This window comes from Lacerta agilis, chromosome 7, assembly GCF_009819535.1.
Source record: "Lacerta agilis isolate rLacAgi1 chromosome 7, rLacAgi1.pri, whole genome shotgun sequence".
Classification (NCBI taxonomy): domain Eukaryota; kingdom Metazoa; phylum Chordata; class Lepidosauria; order Squamata; family Lacertidae; genus Lacerta; species Lacerta agilis.
Window position 1 is genome coordinate 52,027,916 of NC_046318.1, and position 21,050 is coordinate 52,048,965.

Here is a 21,050-nt window from a genome sequence, read left to right on the forward strand (position 1 = left end):
TTTAGCAATAAAACCAATGAAATCTCCACTTCCTCACCTTTGCTTCACAACTGTTCAAATTACGTACCCCACCCCACTGCAAAGAACAGAAAGGGCAACAGAAAAGAAAATGAAATTTCTTGCTGAACATCTGGTGACAAAGGACAAAGGCTATGTTTTGCCCCACAAAGCCCTGAATTATTGGTTGCCATGTTATGAGTAACTGCCCTTTTCATCAGTCTCAACTAAATAACTTCTAACTCATACTATCAGGGATACAAACTATTTTTAGCGAAGATAACTCCAAACAAACGAAGGTACAATCCCTGCAAGCTCTTCAAGATCTTCAGGTTCTTTCCTTACAATACTGTAGTATCCAAAAGTTATCATTAATTTATTCCACTGTGGCTAAACATACAAAGTATATAACATTTATCAATAAAAAACTACTGTTTTAATATATTTCTACAACAGTTAAGCCCAACCATTTTACAAGATATGGACTTGTTTTGCATCAGATACAGTTGAGGATGGTCACAGAAATCCAGGGTTCAGCTCAGATATTTTTATTTGCAACAAATAAAATGCAAAGTGCATCTTCTTCAAATTATTTACACATTGCTGCCCTAGCAAAGAAAGCAGAGGTTTGTGCAAAATGTAAAGCAACTTTTTCACATTATGTGCTCAATATTATGTTAGGCAAGCTTTGAAAAATCCATAGAACTCTTCCTCAGGCTGTAGACTTTACTTGAACACTTTACTGAAATACTCATTTATGCGTCATTAAAGTTTCTATCAAATGTGCTAATTCTGAGACAAACAGTGCAATTCTATACATATTTATTCAGATGTAAGCTCCATTGAGTTCAATGGTTGCTACTTATAGAGAAGTGTGTAAAGGACTGCAGTCTAAGGTTTGATCAGCAATATCAGATCAAACACGCCAAAGTATTATTCAGCAGTGTGCATGCAATACAGGCACTAGATTTGATCATACACGCACACACACAAAATTTTGCACACATATCTGTTCCGGAAGGTTAATTTGCTGGGGATGGAAACTTGCTGAACTGGGGCATTTGTATAATCAGTCCCTGCACGATGAGACCGGGGGGGGGGGGGTTGCGGCAGAGCAGAAAAATCAAAAAGCAAATCTGAGTCAGCCATTCAGTTTAGCAAGACATAAAAGACAGTTTGCATTTATCAGCTTTAATTAGTTGAATATTACAGGAGAAATACATATTTACAGGTTCTCGCTTTCAAAAAAAGTCCACTAAATTTTTACAAACAAATCTGCCTTTAAGAGATAAAATAGTATATAAAGAAAATAAGAATGAAAGCTTCATTTCAAAATATACAACAATTGCATGCTATTTCATATAGTAAATGGATTTACTAACATAACAAATTTAAGTAACCTCAGTATTCTGCTCTATAAGTCTGTAAAAGCATGTAATAAATTATAAAATTAAGGAATACTCATTGGTAGCAAATTCAAATAATTTCAGTAATAGTTTTCTTATTTAATGCAAGAGTAGGCAGAATCTTAAAATATAAAATATAAATATATACATAATTTGTCAATCATGCCAGAATAGTCTATAGTAATTTAACACTTTATTAGAAAGGTGAATCATTTAAGGGTTAATAGTGTAGGTTACTACCACAGAGCTTGTGCAGGTTAGTGCTAAGAATGCACAGCACAGGTTAGTGCTAAGAAAGCACAAACCGACGCAAAGCCATACAGAAACCAATCATACTACTGAATACACTTTTGTCTCACCCCAGTCTCTCTCTCAAAAAGGCTTTCTGACAAGTGACTCTACATCACATGGCTGATATGTCCATTGAAGGGAAGGGGTTACATCAGGTTTTACCCCAGTAGCCTGTTGCATTTTGATAACTGAACTTGATCCCTGAACTAAAGTCATTGGTTCTGTAAATCCACAATAACACATGTCTTTTTTCCCTGAACCCCTTCATTCTGTGACGTACCATCAACATCATCTGCAGCATCGCTCTCTTCTTCTTCTATGATTTCAAAAGGAGTCATTACATCATAGAGAAATGAGAGGAAACCATAAAACCAATCAGAACTTTCCTCTGCTAAAATATTAAGGACTTCCTCAAGTGAATCAATATTTTCATTATTGCCATCTTTGGTCAAGCCTACACAAGAATAAAAGGAAAGAGAGAGAGAGAGAGAAGGTAGCAGTTAGGTGGAAAAAAGAAACTAAAATAGAAGGATTTAAGAGAGCCTGTTTCATGATCAGAAGTCTAAAACAGTATAGTTAAGAAAATTAGTAAAAAGAAATCTGGAAGTTTTAATAAGCACCCAAGAAAGACACCATTTGAAGAAAGTGAAAAAATACTGACAAAGACGTATTCCTACTACTGACCTTGCCAAGATGGTTGATTATTAGAGGCCACTAATGGGGAGAGGATTAAACACATGCTTATGCAAAAAGCATCAAAAACTGTTGCCTCTCCTCACAGAAAAGGTGCCTCAACAACTTTTATCATTTTGGTTCTAACCCTTTCCTCACCTTTTCAAGCAATATATTCTATTGATATAGAGTAACTAGAACTGTACACAGTAGTCCATAAATTGCCACAGAATTATATAAAGAGATTGTGATCTCTTGATACAGCAACTCTCTAAGGTAAGAGTTATCCCAAACAGGATGCGCTCCAGCCTGACCAATTTCCCTAATCTTTATGAGCACCAATTCAGACACCAGCAGCCTGGTTTCATTGTAATTAAAGTAAAGCCCCTTTCTTTTGCATGCATGGATTCTCCTAAAGTGCTCCCCAATGTTTAATAAATCTAAATAATTCTTCCTCACATTACCATGTCATTCAAACCCCTCCCACCTGTCCATGTTGCTGGCCTTCTGCATGAAACAGGTAGCATTTGTGAAAATGCTATGTCCCTGCACTTCAACATTCTACCTAGCAAGCTAGGTTTTATTAGAGCATCTCATAACCACTTTTAACAGTTTGTTATTGGTGTAGAAAACTGCCATCTTCCACCCATTATCTATATGGCACAACATTCACATCAGGCATGTGCAAACCCATCAAATTCCTCTCCCCATAGCCTTAATTTGCAAGTCCAGCACTGCCAAAGCTCCCCCATCCCTGGAAACATATCCTAAGCACAAAAGCATATTGGTTCAGTAACCAAGAAATGAGTCCTTTCTAAAGGATGACTTTGTTGTTGTTTTTTCCTTGTAGAATTATATAAAGCAGTGATTGAGAATTAGGAAAAAACCTGAATCCCCATTTTAGCTGCTTATTCCCTTTACTGTGAAAACACTGCTGTCAGATTGCATTTATCTTGGAACTACAGACTGAAGAAGAAAGAAAAGGAGAAAGCAAATGGGTGTCTGTAACCAAAAGCTTGATGTTTCATTATGTTTTGATATATGCTTTAACCTGCCCAGAGTGGCTGGGGAAGCCCAGCCAGATGGCCGGGGTATAAATAATAAAATTATTATTATTACTATTACAAAAATGAGCAATTAATAAAGTAAGGGTAACACCCCTAAAATCACACCAGCAAGGCTGTTTTAGGAGATGAAGAAATAGACATACCTTGTGAGGGAGACAAAGCTTTCATTATCCTGCTCATAAGAACCAGTCATGGTCATGGACTGGGTAATATCTGATTTCTAATTACATGTACATCTATGAAACAGTAGCATGATTGTGTCTTTACAACTATATAGTTCTTTTTGATGTCAGTTGCAAAATAATGTTACCACTAAAGACTAGGCTCCTGAACCAGTAAATTACTGACACCTGCCCAAACGAATCAATATGCACAATATGCATTCTCTCTCTCTCTCTCTCTCTCTCTCACACACACACACACACACACACACGCACACACACAGCTCATCTTATCTTCCAAAGGTCTGCTACTCAAAGTTTATGTATTTTTTAAAAAAACATAAAACCAAAGTTCGGCATGTACAGGTATTGGGTAAGCATCTTGGTGAACGACTGAATCAGTATTGTTCATATTATTCATATTTAATATACAAAGTTCTGCAATGTAAATCTTGAAACTGGGGAAAGAATTAATCACAAATAACAATGATAGCACCTGCCTATTATCACTCCACCACCCCTCAGTTATTTTTTGGGGGGGTTGTATAGGTTATTAATCAACTCATGAATGGAGGAGATTCAGGGTGTGTCTGAATATATTGATTTCTATGCTATCTGTACATTGTTAAATCACAAGTAGTCAGAATACATAAAAGCAATTTGGGTTAAAGGTTGTACATGATCAAATGCATTAGGTATCTGAAGACACAGGAGTATATTTGCCCAGTGCAGCGACACAAACCAAATTTATTAAGTTTTTCAGACAAGCTGAAGATCTTAGAGAACATCTGAATGTTAAATCAATATCCCTGTACTATAAGGAAGCAACACAGAGCCTTTAAACAGCATGTCAATATAGCATAAAAATGCCAAGATATAGGTAATTGTTTTTATTTGGGAAAGGTCCCAGGACTTGTTCTCTTCTCCACTTCCAACCTATGTAATTCTGCTTATTAATCTAGTATTATACTATTCACCTTTACAACCTAGCTATTCAAATCAGGTGCACTGTCCTAAGTGCCCTTTTCCCTCACATGTCTCAGTCTGGCAGACTGGCCTTTGCAAAGTCCTCAGCCTTTTCTGTCTTGTCAATCTTCTGGCTTTTTAGGTATGTCTTGTTACTTTTTCCTCTTGATTTGCCTTATGTAACGGTGTTTAGGTCTTCTTTCCAGTTTTACTTCAATTGTATCCTGGGTTACTCTGACAATCAAGCTTCACACTTTACATCAGTTCTCACCTCTCTTAAATCTTATGCTTTTGTTTTCTGTTTTTGTTTTCATTGCATACTATGACTGTTTCTCTATATAAAATGGTTCCAGTGCTCTTTTTCACCTTTTCCCCTGATGGGACTCAAGGCGGCTTAATAGGCTTAAGCACTCTTCTTAATTTGGTTTAGGATTTCTCAGGAATCTTTTATACAGGTACCCTAAAAAGTTTTAAACATATTATCACTTTAAACATTTATCGTATTAAATGTTTCATGCTGTATATGAGAACAACAGGACTACAGGAATACATTGTGCTGTGCTACATAATTTCACCAATATTAAGCAATTACTGTGATTATTTTAACACTTTGGGTTACTTTTTGTTTAAAAATACATGTAATAAATATTGATATTGTGAAGTTTTGGAAACCAGATTATTTTAATGCTGCAAGAGAAGTTAACGTTTAAGACAGTTTAAAAAGTGCCTACTTGCCTAGCAAAGCCTTGGCATCTTCCACATCAAAATCTCCATCTCCATCAGCATCATAGATCCCAAGTTTTCCTAAAGGAGGGATAGAAAGAAACTAATTCAGTAATCTGTTTCTATATTAATCTGTTGAATGTGTGATGGAATGTAGCAAGAAATCATGAGCCTCAACATTTTATAAAAGATGTCATTCCAAAACACAAATGCAAGCTTACTGTTTTGAGATGATACACATTTTTTCCAAATAAACAAACCAAACTGCTTAAAAGATAGTGTATCTTTCTGCAAATCTGAAATCCTTTTGGATTGCTAAATCAGCACCTCATTACTTGCTAGTGTTTAAGGAACTGTAACAATTTTGTATCTGCAATGAATATGCAAGTCAAGTGACATAATGGCTGTAATCCTGCTCCATTCACATTAGTGGAAGGTATGGTACTGGCTTTTAATAGGAACAGAATTGCACCTACCAGTTCACTAAATAGTATTTATCTAGATTACTGGAATAGTATTTTTTTTTAAGAAAAAACCCAAAATCTAATGCTAAGTGCTACATGATGATTGCTTATTAATAAAATTGCCTACCTAATTTCAAAGGTACAATACTTCATAAGCATATCAAACACAACGTTCAATGCATCTTTTTCAGACAGTAAATTGGTGTACTCAGGAATAATGCAGATGCATGCAACATAGAAATATTCCTGCTGCTATGGAAATTTGCAATTGCTGCATTTGGGATACTGGCAGAGCCATAGCCCTAAACACTCAAAAGAAATTAAGGCAGAAGCAATTTCAATCAGAGAAATGCATGCCAAGCTGGCTGATACAGTAGATAAACTGCTAGAAAGTCCTAAAAGTTGGAGAGCATAGTTTGAGCTCATTTTTTGCCATGGCTTATTGAACAAGGCAGAAGCAACAGTCATGCTGAGAAGAAGCTAAAACAGAGTGCTGCCAAGGTGGTTGCTCAAAGGGCATATTTGTTTTATCCCAAACAACAAAAATTAAAATATCCAAGAATGAAACTGAAAATTCTAGCAGCACATTCAATTGTTATTCATTAGTTATACTGAACATAATATGATAAACCAGCACTATAAGAAAGGAAATCTAGCTATGGTTTGGCTTGATGTATGAGTTGACAAGCCATAATAAAGGAGATTGTTCTGCTTCCAAAGGCCAATATAGCCAGAGACAGGAGAGCAGAGCAGACAGGTGACAAAAGCAGGCAAACAGCTCTAAACCAATTTGATTGATTCTTTGAGTTCAGCTATGCTATGCTCTCAGCTATGCAAACCATAGGATTTGGAATAGACCCACTGTAGTTACTGGACCTATCTAACTTGGGCCCATAAATTTCAAAGAGTATACTGCAAGTATAACTTAGTTGAATACAACCCTGCATTGCCTTCTCAATCCGGCCCGTGGACAGTTCGGGAATCAGCGTGTTTTCACATGAATAGAATGTGCCCTTTTATTTAAAATGCATCTCTGGGTTATTTGTGGGGCATAGGAATTTGTTCATTTCCCTCCCCCCAAAATATAGTCTGGCCCACCACATGGTCTGAGAGACGGTGGACCAGCCCATGGCTGGAAAAGGTTGCTGACCCCTGGGTTACGTCATTTCTATTTGCTCTGAGCTCCAACAGTCTCTAGAATCAAATCAAATGAAGCAAAATGCCCCAAAGCAGCTTCATATAGAGATAAGCAGAGAACAGGCTACATGCCAGGTGTTACCTATATCAGCTTTCCACTCTCATAGGAAAATGGGAAAGTCAACTTAGCCCATACACTTCCCCCAAAGAACACAGAGCTCACGCGATCCAACTGCTCCTCCTCCTCAGCTTTTTATTATTTTTACACTTGGAAAATTTATTTTTGATCAAGTGGTTCATAAATTTGCTTAATAAAGAAGTACCAAAACTCAACCCTAAAAGAAAGAGTAGCAGCTGAGTACGGTTTAAAATCTGAAAACCACTTAAAGAAAGCAAAGATTGAAGGATATAGCAGAAGATAAAATAATGAAGCCAACCATATTCCATTACAAAAATTAAAATAAAGTTACAGCATATTTTGTTTACTCCAACAGTTTATTTCTCTATAATCCTACCTTGGAGTACCTCTGACAAGTTATAACGGAAGTCCTTTGCTTTGGCTGCATGCGTGGTAAAAATATAGAAACCATTATTCACATTGTCAAAACCTGAACAGATGAACTACATGATTTACTCTTTAAATCAATACTTTCATGAATATCTGGTGCTTGGTAGTGAACAATGAATAAGCACCTGTAATTGTTGAAAGGTTAAATCCAATGTTGCACTAGTGAGGTTTCACTTAGGAAATGAGACTTTGATTTCCTCTCCTCCCCCTGTGCACCCTTAAAATTTGCTCTTGAGGGTCCCTCAACTCTTTGCAGATGATTTTGTGAGGGGGGTGCTGGAAGAGACAGGAGAGGAAGAGGAAGTTCAAATGTATTACTTATGCCAGTGGAGCCACAGAGCTGGATATGACCCAAGGTTCTTAATCAAAATCCTGAAGTTGCAAAAGAATGACATTTGTAAATGTGAAATATTAAAATTACTTCATTTCAAATGCTGTTGTAATGCTTACCTAGCACTTCCTCATAATCAACAAGTTCAAACCAAACCACAGCAACTGATGTCCACACTCCCAGCAGTGCAATTACCATAAACCAAGTAAAAAATGAACTTCCAGAAATTCCTTCTTTCTTCCCATTCTTGTTCCCTCCATGTCTTGCTTCTGCAAAATAAAGCAAGTGAAATTACTACTAGCAGGCAAGGCTTACAATTATACATTCCTGCAAATATATTATTTGATTACAAAAATTCAGAATGAAGTGTTTCATGCAATTATTTAAAGGACTGTCTACTGATTCAAGCCTGGTGGGTTAATTTAAATCAAAGTCATTTAAAATTATCAAACATAAAAAGATAAAACTTATCCTTTATTTAAATCTTGTTTCCCATTTTGTAATTCATGATTTGAACTGTTTTCCATTATGCTCATGCCTCTTCCATCCCTCTGCAGCTCTGTGTCACCCCAAAATCTTTTTTTTTTAAGGTATTGGGCAAAATACTACCATATTAACTTGAATGTAATACACACCTTTTTGGGATTCAACCCAACCCAGAATAGCAGATACTATATTATTATTTTGTTTAGATCTCATAATTCTTTATTATGTGCAAGATTATTGATTTTCATGGTATTTAAACTGGATATTATAAGTAAGATAGCATAGATGTCAAGATAAAAGCCTTCTAGCTATTTTTGGATGCCAACTTCAGCCCCAGCCAGTCTGGCCAATGGCCAGGGATGACTGAAATTGAGGTCCAACATCTGGAGAGCCACAAGTTGGCTGTCACTAATGTATAGGATTGCACTCTAGAGTCTTGGGTCCAGAAGAAAAACTACAAAAAAAATCCTCAGTCTTTAAAGCACACTAAGAAATTTAGGACTGAATCATGGAAATAGCTTCTCCACATTCAGCCTGGCCTTAAACAGTCATCAGGGGCAGCATCAAGTATTATATACAGTAGTTGCTCATGTTACAGATGAATATATTTAAATATTTCTGTAGCACAAGTCATGGGAATATAATATAGCACACTACTGGGTCCAGCAACTTCATGGATAGTGAAGCCACTTACGATGTAGAGACCAAAGCAGAGATAAATATAGTATTTAGCAACTGATATTGCATAGTCTATATAAGTAAAAATGATCTCAGCAGCAGATAGTTCCCCCTGAGATTTAGCAAAAACTTAAACTCAGTTTCATGGAAAATGCCATGTTATGAACATTTATTTTTGAAATTGTGAAGCACTGTTGACTGCTATGCAAACACATACCACTCAAGAACCAATGTGAAACAATTCCTGATGTGAAGCTTTTACTGCCAGCACCAGCTAGACTCCTCTGAGCTATGCTAATCAGAACCTTATCTTTTTTCATTTAAGTTTTATCATATGACATTTAATAATTAAGAGCCAACTGAGAGCTAAAAGCATATTTTATATACCAATTTAAACTCATTCCAGAAAACGAAATCAAGGATGAAGCCCTGCACGCAAAAGCTGCCAGCCATGTAGAAAGTAGGTCAATTTCCAAATCTTGTAAGCCTTTACTTTCACCTACCATATGTCTCGACACAGATCCCATAGTCCTGTAAAATACAGTGCTGCACTTTCAAAGCTTATAAAATAATGTGAAGAACTATGTCTTCATGAATATTCATTCACTTCAGGTTTAATATGCCCCATTTTATATAAAGGGATCTCTGTTCATTCTCTAGATTCAAGTAGAAAAAATGGCACCCACTGTCAAAATCTGAAGACAAAATGTAATCCATTTATTACATGAGATTAAGCCCCACTGAACAAAATTGTGATCTGCTTCTAATTAAACATGAAGTCATAAACATTGTATATATCAAGTCAAAACTAAATCTCATTGTTTGCAGTGTATCTATTTCATAAAGCTATACAGCTCTAGGGAGACGAAGTCCCAGATATTAATAATTTTTAAACTATTTAATCTTCAGATTAAAGTTATACCACAATACATTTACAGTTTTGCTGCTCACTCTCAGAATCACAAATACATTAGGTATTCCAAGCTGCTAGAAGTATACCTGAATCATCAGCCATGGCATCAGTGTCCTTTATCCATGAATTAAGTAAATCTTAATATAAAAAGCAAGTGTCCAGATAGAATCAGCAAAAAATGTCCCTCATGTAAGCCTTCCTACAGCCACAAAGAAAGTTTCATAAAGCCAACTCAGCTAAGGCACGAAATCGGACCCTGCTGCAAACTGCTCAAAAGCTATTTTTAGTGCAATCATCTGCAAGCCAAATGCTTTTAAGTACCCATATGGAAACCCAGTGCTGACGACAATCAAATTTGCCCCCTCCTACTAACAAAGCATCCTGGATCTTTTCTGTCTCATTTAATCTCTAAACACCAACATACCAGAGACGCAAAACAGAACAGATTTTTAAAAATGATTGCAGGAAAGCATGCCTCAGTGACTAAATTCTAAGAGCATTAAACCTTCTGTACAAACTCAAACAAAAGTCAGGACACAAAGCTTGTCTGTGCAATTTGGGCAACAGCCACACACATTTACATGATGCTGACAGTCAGCCATCGGATGACTTTTGGGTGCATTTTTATCTATAAACTTGACACAATTATAATCCACAAATACAGAATGGCACTAACACATGTACTGTATTATGTACTACTAAGGATGGTGTGTCACTGGCAAGAAAGAAAGGCACATGCAGCTAGGCTGCCTTCTGATGCAACATTTGCAAACCAAGCTTTGAACTGGGAGGTAATGGCGTTTGGTGCAAGACTAATATTTGTAAACATGCTTTAGTTTTTAGCTCTCCTCAAGCAGGAAATATTGTCAATAGCCCCTTTTTAGTTTTTTAAAACTTCCTTCTGATAGCTTTTTAGAAAGCATTGTGTAAACATTAGATTACACACACACAAAAAGAGCTAACTTGTTGAATTCTAGCCCAAATAATAAAGACTGTTGGCATTTTGGGAAGATTTGCAGGCTTGAATTCCGATGTGCTTTAGGAGAAGAGTGTTTCACAACTAAGGAGTCAATAATTTGCCTACATGCTAATAGTAAAGAGCAGCCAAAGAATGCCTATTAAAAAAAACACCTTTCATTCTCAAAGAAACTACATTCCAGTACACAGCTGAGTAGTTCAAAAGTGACAGCACCATGGGACCAACCCAGCTTCCTGTAGGGCAGGGTGCAATAGCTCTGAGGCAAAACCTGCCTGCTAATCCCTCAACTATTCTCTCCTCAGGAAGCTAAGGCATTTGTTTTCTAACAGCCAAATCTAAATATGTTAGGGGGGGAAAGGTACAAAAATCCCATTTAGCAAATAATAACCTAAATAATAAAAACTATACTTTCGTTGACTTCAAACTATAATCCATACATGTATATATTTACTGACTGTAGATAAATTGAAATCATCAATGTGAAGTTCAAAACAATTTTATAGAGAGGAACAGCAACTAGAAGACAATTGAAGCAACTGCACTATATGGCTGCAGCATGGTTTTTTTGGTAAGAACTGAGTAAAATGTTAGACCTTAACTGGTGTGATTTGGCTATGCATACACAAGGAAACAGGCAATAAATCAATTTATTATGAATAAGTTAATAAATGGCTCAGTTAATTTAATTGAATCATTAAGTACAAAAGAGTAGTTAGCGATAATATAGGTCACAGAGTGAGCCAAATAACTTCATTTATTAAATGCCACTCCTTGTAAAGAAAAAAAATATTGAGATAGCCAGCTGGCAGCTATACAGTTCTCACAAGGTCCTTTATAACAGGTTAGTATTTGTGCTCCCAATGCATAACCAAGCAGCAAACAGCCAAGGATATCAGGGACTCCAGTTTTCAATGGTTCATTCCTAAACTCAGGCCTAGGGATGGATGAATCTGTCAATTTTTAAATCTTAAATTCAGCTCACCACATTTCAGTAACAGTTTGCAGTTTTTTTATGTTAAAGTCATGAAAAGGTAAGTCAATATTTTAATGTGCATTTCTCCTAAAATGCACTTTGCTAAGCAATTTTCCTATTGTTGTATTTTATTTTACAAACATAATTATTATTATTATGCACATGTTCCCACAATATGTACATTTTACACACTTTTCTTTTTTGCTGCATAATCCAGAGATGAGTAAATTTCAAAAGAAAGCTGCATTTAGGTTCACGTATTGTTTCAGAGAGTGGAAATTAGGTAGAGTCACATTAAATGTGAACTAAACTGATTTTCTCTCCCATACCTTATTCGGGCCTCAAAGCCCTCTTCTGGCAGAGAAGGAAGAATTCAAGACCAACACTGGCCCCTGAAACTCGAAGACAGCATAAACTCTCTTGGCTGGTCAACACCATTGTGTTTTGCATTTGGGGAACCGGCTTCCAACTTGCCTGACTTTAGCTGATGGCTTTTGATTCCCCTCCCCCCAGCAGGAGGGCACAACCTGCAAGTCTAGATTCAGGTATGGCCCTAGTCTGGTCATTACACAGGAGAATATCCACACAAAACTACTGCTTTAAAAATATCGTGTGAATCTCACTGGTCTCTGTACATGAAGCTAGTGTAAGTTTTATAACCACTCTGTGTAAGCTTCAGGAAACTTTCAACATGGTGCTGTTCTACATAGTGTCCATAGCATCTGAAAAGTCTTTGTCACATCTGTCAGCTCACATTGTGCAGCACTTCATCACTTAGGAATGTGCAATGCTAATACAAAAATGCCTCATACAACTGGACAACCACAATTAGTACATTATTTTCAAATATTACACCTGCTACACAGAGAACAACCATAAAAGTTTTCCATGGGTATAACACTTTCTAAAAAACTTAACTAGGGGTATGCAACTATATTTTATGGGTTCTACCTTTACAATTCATAATCAATACAGAATTACATTTTGACCTTGGGAGTTATCTTGAGGATAGTTCAAGTACAGTGGTACCTCCAGTTGTGAATGGGATCCATTCCGGAGGTCCAGCCGGATCCCACGGTTTTCACAACCCGAGGAGAAGCAGTAGGCCATTTCTGTGCATGCGCACACAGCGAAACAATTCTGGGTTTGCTGCTTTCGCAACCTGAAGTTTACATTAGCCGAGCTGTTCTATTGCCTCACTAGGTAACAACCCCTCATTTGAAGCACCTCTAACTTCTACTGCAACATTGAGGATCCTAAATGCTGGCTTTCTGCAGGAATGAAACATTTAAGCTGAGGATGGTTACAAAGACATGATCGCTATATATTCTCTAAGATGCCGCAATTTCATGCAAGCAAATACTACAGGCAGCTCTGAACCGTTAGCCATCCCTCATATATGGGAAGAGAGGATCCCATAGACATGGCATGTAAAAGTCAAACAGCCATTCCCCCATAGATGTCTCAAAGCAAGTAAATTGTCAAGATAACCCATCTCACACAATAAACAATTGGCCAGAAGTAGCTAGCAATTTCAAAATTCAAATTCTGAGTTATTAAATAGGTGGGATCAGCATGGGGGGGGGGGGAAATCCCTCTCCTGATCTGTCACAAGAATGCTAAAGCATTTGGAAACCTTTTGGTTAGGGGAAAAAGCAGATCTAAGGGATAATTCTTCATATAATAGTATAAAATGGAGAAAGACTGACAAAGAACTCATGGCCACCCTATGAAATGAAATTCCCTGACAATTTCTAGAACAGGTTTTTATCCAAAGAAGGCATTGCATTAGTGAAATGACTTTTCCTCATGCAATTAAACTTCCCATCCTCCACTGAAATCTGCCCATCACAGAATAAAAGCAGGGGACCTACAGAAATTGTCAGATTCTTTTTATTGATATTTTTAGGGAGGGGTCCTTGGCAGTAACAAAAACTCTTGGGGGCAGGGTATGGTCCACAGATTATCCACCCTCATTGCGTCATCTTAGAAAGTACTTTAAAAGTGGTTAAGACTACATGCACTTCATGGGACAAAGCATCACTGTCAATGGAACAAAGTGATTACAAATTAACTGTAAAGACTGTTTAGGGAGGCTTTTAATGTTTAATAGATTATTGCATTTTAATGTTCTGTTGGAAGCTGCCCAGAGTGGCTGTGGAAACCCAGCCAGATGGGCGGGGTATAGATAATAAAATAAGAAGAAGAAGAAGAAGAAGAAGAAGAAGAAGAAGAAGAAGAAGAAGAAGAAGAAGCTCTTTGGAAAGAATACCGGTAAATGACCCAATAACCCCTAATCACATAACTGCTCACCTCTTGTGATATTTGTTCATTAATTAATCCGGAAAAGTAACTCAGGCAAAAGGCTGGAAAATTAATTAATAACAACACACTAAAAATCATTTTATCTCAATTTTATCACTCGTTCCAGTTCATAAAATACATACATTTGCTTGAAAAGTTGTACTTAGTGAATAGATTACAAGGGAGAAAAATCAGATGAGAGCCAATGTGGCATTTGTAGTATTCAGAGTACTGGAACAGTGCCAGGGAATCCAGGGTTCAAATTCCCACTCAGACATAAGGCTCACTACATTACCTTGAGCCAATTGCTGTCTCTTAATCTAAAACACCTTGCAGGATTGTTGTAAGAGTAAAATGGGGAGGGGGAGAAGTGACCAAGCCACCTTGAGCTCTTTGGAGGAAAGCTGTGATATAAATGTAGCAACACATTTCATTTCATTTTTTTTAAAAGAGATGGTATGATAATTTAAACAAGTTTCAAACAGGATAGAAGTACTACTGCTACTACCAAACATTGATTCAATGCCAAGTATAATCTCTACCAACCAAAGTCACACAATTCATTTTAAGAGAATTAACAGAGTAAACTATATGGATGAAATACAGGTGATTACAGATGCAAGACTATGTTTGTAGATGTGAGATAGTGGGTGTTGAAGAATAGATTGAGGGTGCAACAGGTGCTATATTCAAGTACCGGTAGTTTTTCTGCTCCTGCTGCTACTTCCATTCTTATGAAGCCATGTTTCCTATTCTATCTATAAATGGAGCTGAAACAGCAACACAAACTCCACAAATTCTACAAAGCTGCCAGGACAAAATTGAACAAAACTGGCACCACAGACTGTGAAGAAGCTGAAGAATAATTTGCACTTAACACTGAAACCCAAGTACTCCTAGTACTGTATAGCATGCTTTAAAAGTGGAGAGCAATGCAGGCCTTAAAAAATACCCCAGCACATGGTTTTACAGAATTCTTGTTTTAGTTAAAATCTCTAGGTAGTAACTAGAGATGGGAAGGCCTGGGAAAAAGCCGGAAAAAACTGAAAAAAATAAAAAATAGATTTTGGAATGTTTTATTTTAAAATGATGAATAAAATATTTTAAGATAAGGGGTTCAAATACAGTGGTACCCCGCTAGACGAATGCTTCGCTAGACGAAAAACTCGCTAGACGAAAGCATTCGTCTAGCGGGAGGCTGCCCCGCTAGACGAAAAAGTCTATGGGGCTGCCTCGCAAGACGAAAAAATTTCGTCTTTTTTTTTTTCGTTTTTGCGGAGCGCGGCTCCCATTGCCGCTCCGCAAGACAAAAACCCCGCTAGACGAAAATTTTCGCGGGACGAATTATTTTCGTCTAGCGGGGCACCACTGTATTTTATAAATCATTTCTAAAAAAAAATGTGTGGTATCAGATTATTCTAATTTCTGTGAGGACAAGCAAGTCCTAGGTTACAAACTGAACTCTCCAATGCAAGAACAAGATACATTTCTTCCTTTAGGAGGTGCTGTTGTCACTAGAAAAGAAAAAGGTTTCAGTTTTGTTTTTGCATGCGTGTGGTATTCATTGGTTCTGTTCCTCTTCACTAGGCTGCAAAGCACTGGAAGAAAATATAGAGCAACAAAAAGGGCCTGAAAGTATATACTTAATTACAGCTCAGAAAATGTTTCTGATTAAATTTCATGCCCATTCACTGAAACTTAGTCCCACTTCTTTCTTCAGTTCTTTTTATGAGAATGTTTTTTTTAAATACTGTGGAGAGGAAATATGAATAATTGTTATTTCTGCATTTTTAAAAATTGTTTTGTGGAGTTTTTTTGTTACACATAAACTAGTAAACAGTTCAGGAGATTGTTGCTCCATTTGTTACAAATACAAATAAATATTTTAAAAGAATATTCTGTTTGTAATAATTGTTTAGATACACTATATCTTTAATATGTTAGTTGTGATAATTTAATGCCCATTAAAATTGTCCATAGTTATATTTTATGTTTCTAAAGTAACAGAATGACTTTCAATCTGGAAAAGAAAAAAGAAGTGCTAATGTAGCATTTTTTTCAATTTTTCCAACGAAAAAAACTGGAAAAAAACCGGGGGGTTTTCCAAGCTTCAAAATTTCCGGAAATTTTACATCTCTAGTAGTAACTAGATGAGTTTTATTGAGACATCAGATATCAGTCGTCCAGATTTAGTACATATTCATGTTATTAGAGCAGTTTAGGTTTACGCTGGGCCTCATCCTCCAATTGAATGCAAAAGCACATGCTGTATATTCTGTCAACCTTTTTTTAAAAAAAAAAATATATACCACTCTTCATCTGTAATATCAGAGCAGTTCTCCAAAATACAATAATAAAACAACACTTTAAAACAATAAACCACTGTAAACTTCCACTCACTGTAGCCAGCAATATATATTACTCCAAGCTAGAAATTAATCGGGATGTGGGTGGCGCTGTGGGTTAAACCACTGAGCCTAGGGCTTGCTGATCAGAAGGTTGGCGGGTTGAATCCCCATAATGGGGTGAGCTCCCGTTGCTCAGTCCCAGCTCCTGCCCACCTAGCAGTTCAAAAGCATGTCAAAGTGCAAGTAGATAAATAGGTACCGCTCCGGCAGGAAGGAAAATGGTGTTTCTGTGCGTTGCTCTGGTTCTCCAGAAGCGGCTTTGTCATGCTAGCCACATGACCCGGAAGCTGTACGCCGGCTCCCTCAGCCAGTAATGTGAGATGAGCGCCGCAACCCCAGAGTCGGACACAACTGGACCTAATGGTCAGGGGTCCCTTTACCTTTACCTTTAGGAATTAATCACATGCAAAGGCCTGAGTAAACAGAAAGGTCTGGAGAAGATACTGGAAGCTCCTTTCAGATGGGATTGAGCTGTAGAGAGTAAGCACCACCACATAAAAGGCCTTCCCTCTGCAGCATGCTGCATACTGTGCCTCAACTAACAGCAACACCACCAAGGAAGAATACGTGAGATGTTTTTGTATCCAACATTTCAGGCATATCCAACTCCCAAGAGACTGTAATCTACTCCCAGTATTAAAAAGCTGGCAGTGATGTACCCATTGTCATTGGAGGGAGGAGGAGGGGGTGTGGGGTGAGTGGATTGCCCAGAGTTGTTGTTGAGCTTTTTGGGGGAAGGATTGCACAGAGGTTTTTAGCTTTCCCCCCATAACTTTTTGTACATGATAAGGATCCCACAATCTACCAGGATCAGCTGGGGATCTACGGGTAGATCACGATCTAATGGTTGGACATCCCTGCAATATTTCATTCTGCTGTACAGTGAGGGCTGATATATTCATCATTATCACACTATGAATACCAAGAAAGCCTGTTCAAGCAGTCTGCTTAAAAGAAGGCCAAGCAGAAAAGACAGGGACACACATAAAACATAAAAGGACATTTTAACACTACCATTATTTTCTTTCTATGCTCTTTTGCATTCATTATCTGTTTCCCATTGTTACAACAGGAGTAAAAGCTGCAGTCCTAAATAGCTCTATGAGATAAGAGTCCTGTCTGATCACATAATTAAATAACATTTCCAAATCCTTGCTTAAGGGAGAAAAGAGGTAAATTGCATAAACAGCGTACAGGTTTGACGTTTGTCAGACATAAATGTTTGCTCAATCTGGTCAAAGCTTTTAATGCCTTATTTCTAACACATCACCATGATTGCTTGGCATGCAAGGAGACTGCAGGTATGTTCAAACCTATTCATTTCACAAGAACAAAATGTGTGCACTTTGCAATTTTCAGCTGTGAAGGTGTGCTTATACAACCTGAAACAGGAGCTTTGAACTCCTGCTCAAGAAAGAGCATGGGAAGAGTTTCAGCGGTGAGGGGCGGGGGAGAGACCTGCCTCTTTTCAACCCCCTCCCCCAGGCCTTCCTTGCTATGTTAAAAAGATCAGGTAGCAGGTGACAGGAGTGGGGATGAGACTCTGGCCAGCCAAAGCCATGGCCTATCGGAGTAGACAATTATGGGTGAGATGTACAAATTGTCTGACCTAGTAAAAGGCAGTCTATGCTGCATTTCAATGATTATCTCCAGTTGCCTTGGGACTGCATGTCTATGAAGCACTCTGACCTTTGTCACTGGCCAGGGAGCCAAGGGCCACTGGGAGGCAGTACACCCTCCCAACCCCACCAGAAGAATACCATGGCAAGAAGACACAGTTTGAGCCCAACCGACTGTCAATTAAAGGAGCAGCAGCTGCAGTGAGTTTGCTTCCCCACTCTACCACAAAAGAACACTCTGCTTCAACAGCTAGTTGCACTGAGACTGAAGAACTGAAAGGAGCTATGTGCTGGGTGGTGTGTATATTTGTGACTTTTTGGTGATGGTGGTTGTTTATTATTACAAGCAAGTGCCTTGAAAGTCATTTGATTAAAAGGCAGAGTATAAATCTTCAAAATAATAAATAAGTTAAAAGTAGAGTTCTATTGTTGATTATTTTCTTGTTCATTCCAAAACCACACCACTCATTAGTAGTTTTCTTTCAATGCGAGCATTTAACAATTGAACAAATATTTAACACTGCAAGTAATATTTTCAGGAAAACTAATACAACTACTTCAACATAGGTTTAAAAAGAATTATAAAATGATGCTTTTCTTTTCTCCAGGGCTGGAAAATCAGATAAAGCAATCACCATGTGCCTAAAGTTGTTGTTTGAAAAAATGTGTTGGTGATTAGAAATTTGAATCTTTTTCATGGCTAGAGCCTCTGGTGGTAGCATCTATGAATTTGAATGATTTCCCAGCCCTAGATCTCTCATTTCACAGCATTTTAAAACACACAAACAAAAACTTCACATGCAGCAAATCAATCCATGAGTGTGGTTACAAAATAAACAGCGTTATCAGTCACAGCAATCGTCACACTTTACCAGTATATGATGTTCATCAAGGAACAATCACCTTGGTGCAAGGAAAACATTGCACAAATGGCCTATAATGAAGAATCCAATAAACCATTAGCATAAGATATACTTCATTGTTCAGAAATAATAAATAATAATATATATTCTATAGTATTTTTCCAGAAGCGAAAAATCAGAGAAATATCAAAGTGTACATGGTTTCAGAAGAGATGTAAGAAATTGCCAAGAAAAGATACGTTTTGTCTAAAGTCCAAGCGGCCCTTCCACCTTACATACCGGTAGTATGTTTGTTCTAAAGGTATGGGCAAAACTGAGCACAGTAAAGCTGTATGCCTTCATTATATTTAATGAATGTTGGTCTTAGTCTTGCTTTAACAAAGTAAACTGTGAGAATACCACGTGAATTATATTGCAGAGAAACTTGATATACTTTACTAGGAAAGCTAACTAATAGTGCGACCAGATGACGAGAAGCCCTGCAAGGAGTTACGTGATGGATGAGAATGGACAGCACAAAGAATTAAGAAGTTCCGGCATTTCTGCTTCTTATGTCCCTCCATTGTACAAACTGTCAATTTATCCCTACTCTGTGCATAAAGACCTGTCCTCTTATCCCATGACTGCTAAGCTTACTCAGGAGACCTAGGTGTTTGAAACTCTAAATACACAGATTGTATCTAAGTTCCATTCAGAGTAGACTCATTAAAATTAACATATTGAAGTTTCCTTTATCATACACTTCAATGGGTCTACTCTGTATAGGGTTTACTCTGAGTAGGACTAACACTGGATAAAACCCAATGTCTACTTAGTCATCCTTAGTCATGTTGACTTGTTGACATACTCAAAAAAACACTAAAAAGTTAGTGGGGCAGGACTTATCATTGTGGAAGCCATGGCCATTTTTCAGTTAGACTTGTAAGCTCACAGAGACTATGAATAGCTTAATTATGTTGTGATTGTGTGTGTGTGTGTGTAACGGAATGATAATAATATGACATAAAGCAGTCTACTCAATTATGTTCTAAAATCTTCAATATAGCTTGTTACCAGCACATACAGGCACACAAAGGTATCATCAATGTGGGAACACTGAGGAAGGCAGCTACAGTATAGGATGGATGGGTGAAATATGCCTGAATGCCCCATATGCCACCAAATCTTGGCGATGTTAGGTTAACTATACATTAATGCTACAGATTGGATTTATTTCTAAGTAAATATATGTGCAATTGATCTAAACCAGGCTTCCTCAACCTTGGCCCTCCAGATGTTTTGAGACTACAATTCCCATCATCCCTGACCATGGTTCCTGCTAGCTAGGGATCATGGAAGTTGTAGGCCAAAAACATCTGGAGAGCTTAGGTTGAGGAAGCCTGATCTAAACAGAACCAACTCTGAAATAAACATGCATATGAGGTAGCCACCATTCTAACTACACTTACTTGCCTGGACGTAAGTGCCACTGAACCCTTTAGGACCTGCTTCTGAATAAACACATTTAGGGGAGGGCTTTAGGTTTCTCTAAAGCTAAGGATATTCTCCCTTGTCACAGAAGGAAAGAAATAATAAACTTATGAACTGTGAGCTACTTAACAAAAATATGTGGAGGAAAGCACACTTTCCATGTTGAGACAATGAAATGAAATCAATGAAAATGAAAGAAAAGAAAAACCTGCCAGCTAACACTCCACTTTACTACCAAAGTAAAAAAAAAAAATTCCTAATTTCCACAAAATCTGTATACCAATCTAGAGTATATTTAGTTGGAAGAAAGTAATATTTTGAGAACTATTATTTTCTACTTGGAACCTTTAAAAAGCAGGGTATTTTAAGCAAAAATATTTTGCTTGGCAAAAAAAAAGAAAAAAAAAGGTATTTTGCTTGGCAAAAAAAGAAAAAGAAACCCTAAAGGCATTCATACTAACACCAGCCACACATTCATCTGACCTCTTATCACTAACTAGGTTTTATTATATAAAGTTTTCCATTCACTTATGCATGTGTTCTTCTGCGAGTTAAGACATTTCTCTGTCACTAA

General features: G+C 37.4%; 1 protein-coding gene across 1 annotated transcript in view; it reads right to left on the bottom strand.

Moving 5' to 3' along the window:
• Positions 1-21,050, bottom strand: part of ASPH (aspartate beta-hydroxylase) — a 96,701-nt gene that overhangs the window by 72,933 nt on the left and 2,718 nt on the right. The window contains exons 2-3 of the mRNA XM_033155293.1: positions 7,903-8,052; positions 5,296-5,364 (exon numbers count right to left, since the gene is read on the bottom strand). Coding sequence (XP_033011184.1) covers positions 5,296-5,364; positions 7,903-8,052 — 219 coding nt within the window. The remainder of the gene's footprint in view (positions 1-5,295; positions 5,365-7,902; positions 8,053-21,050) is intronic.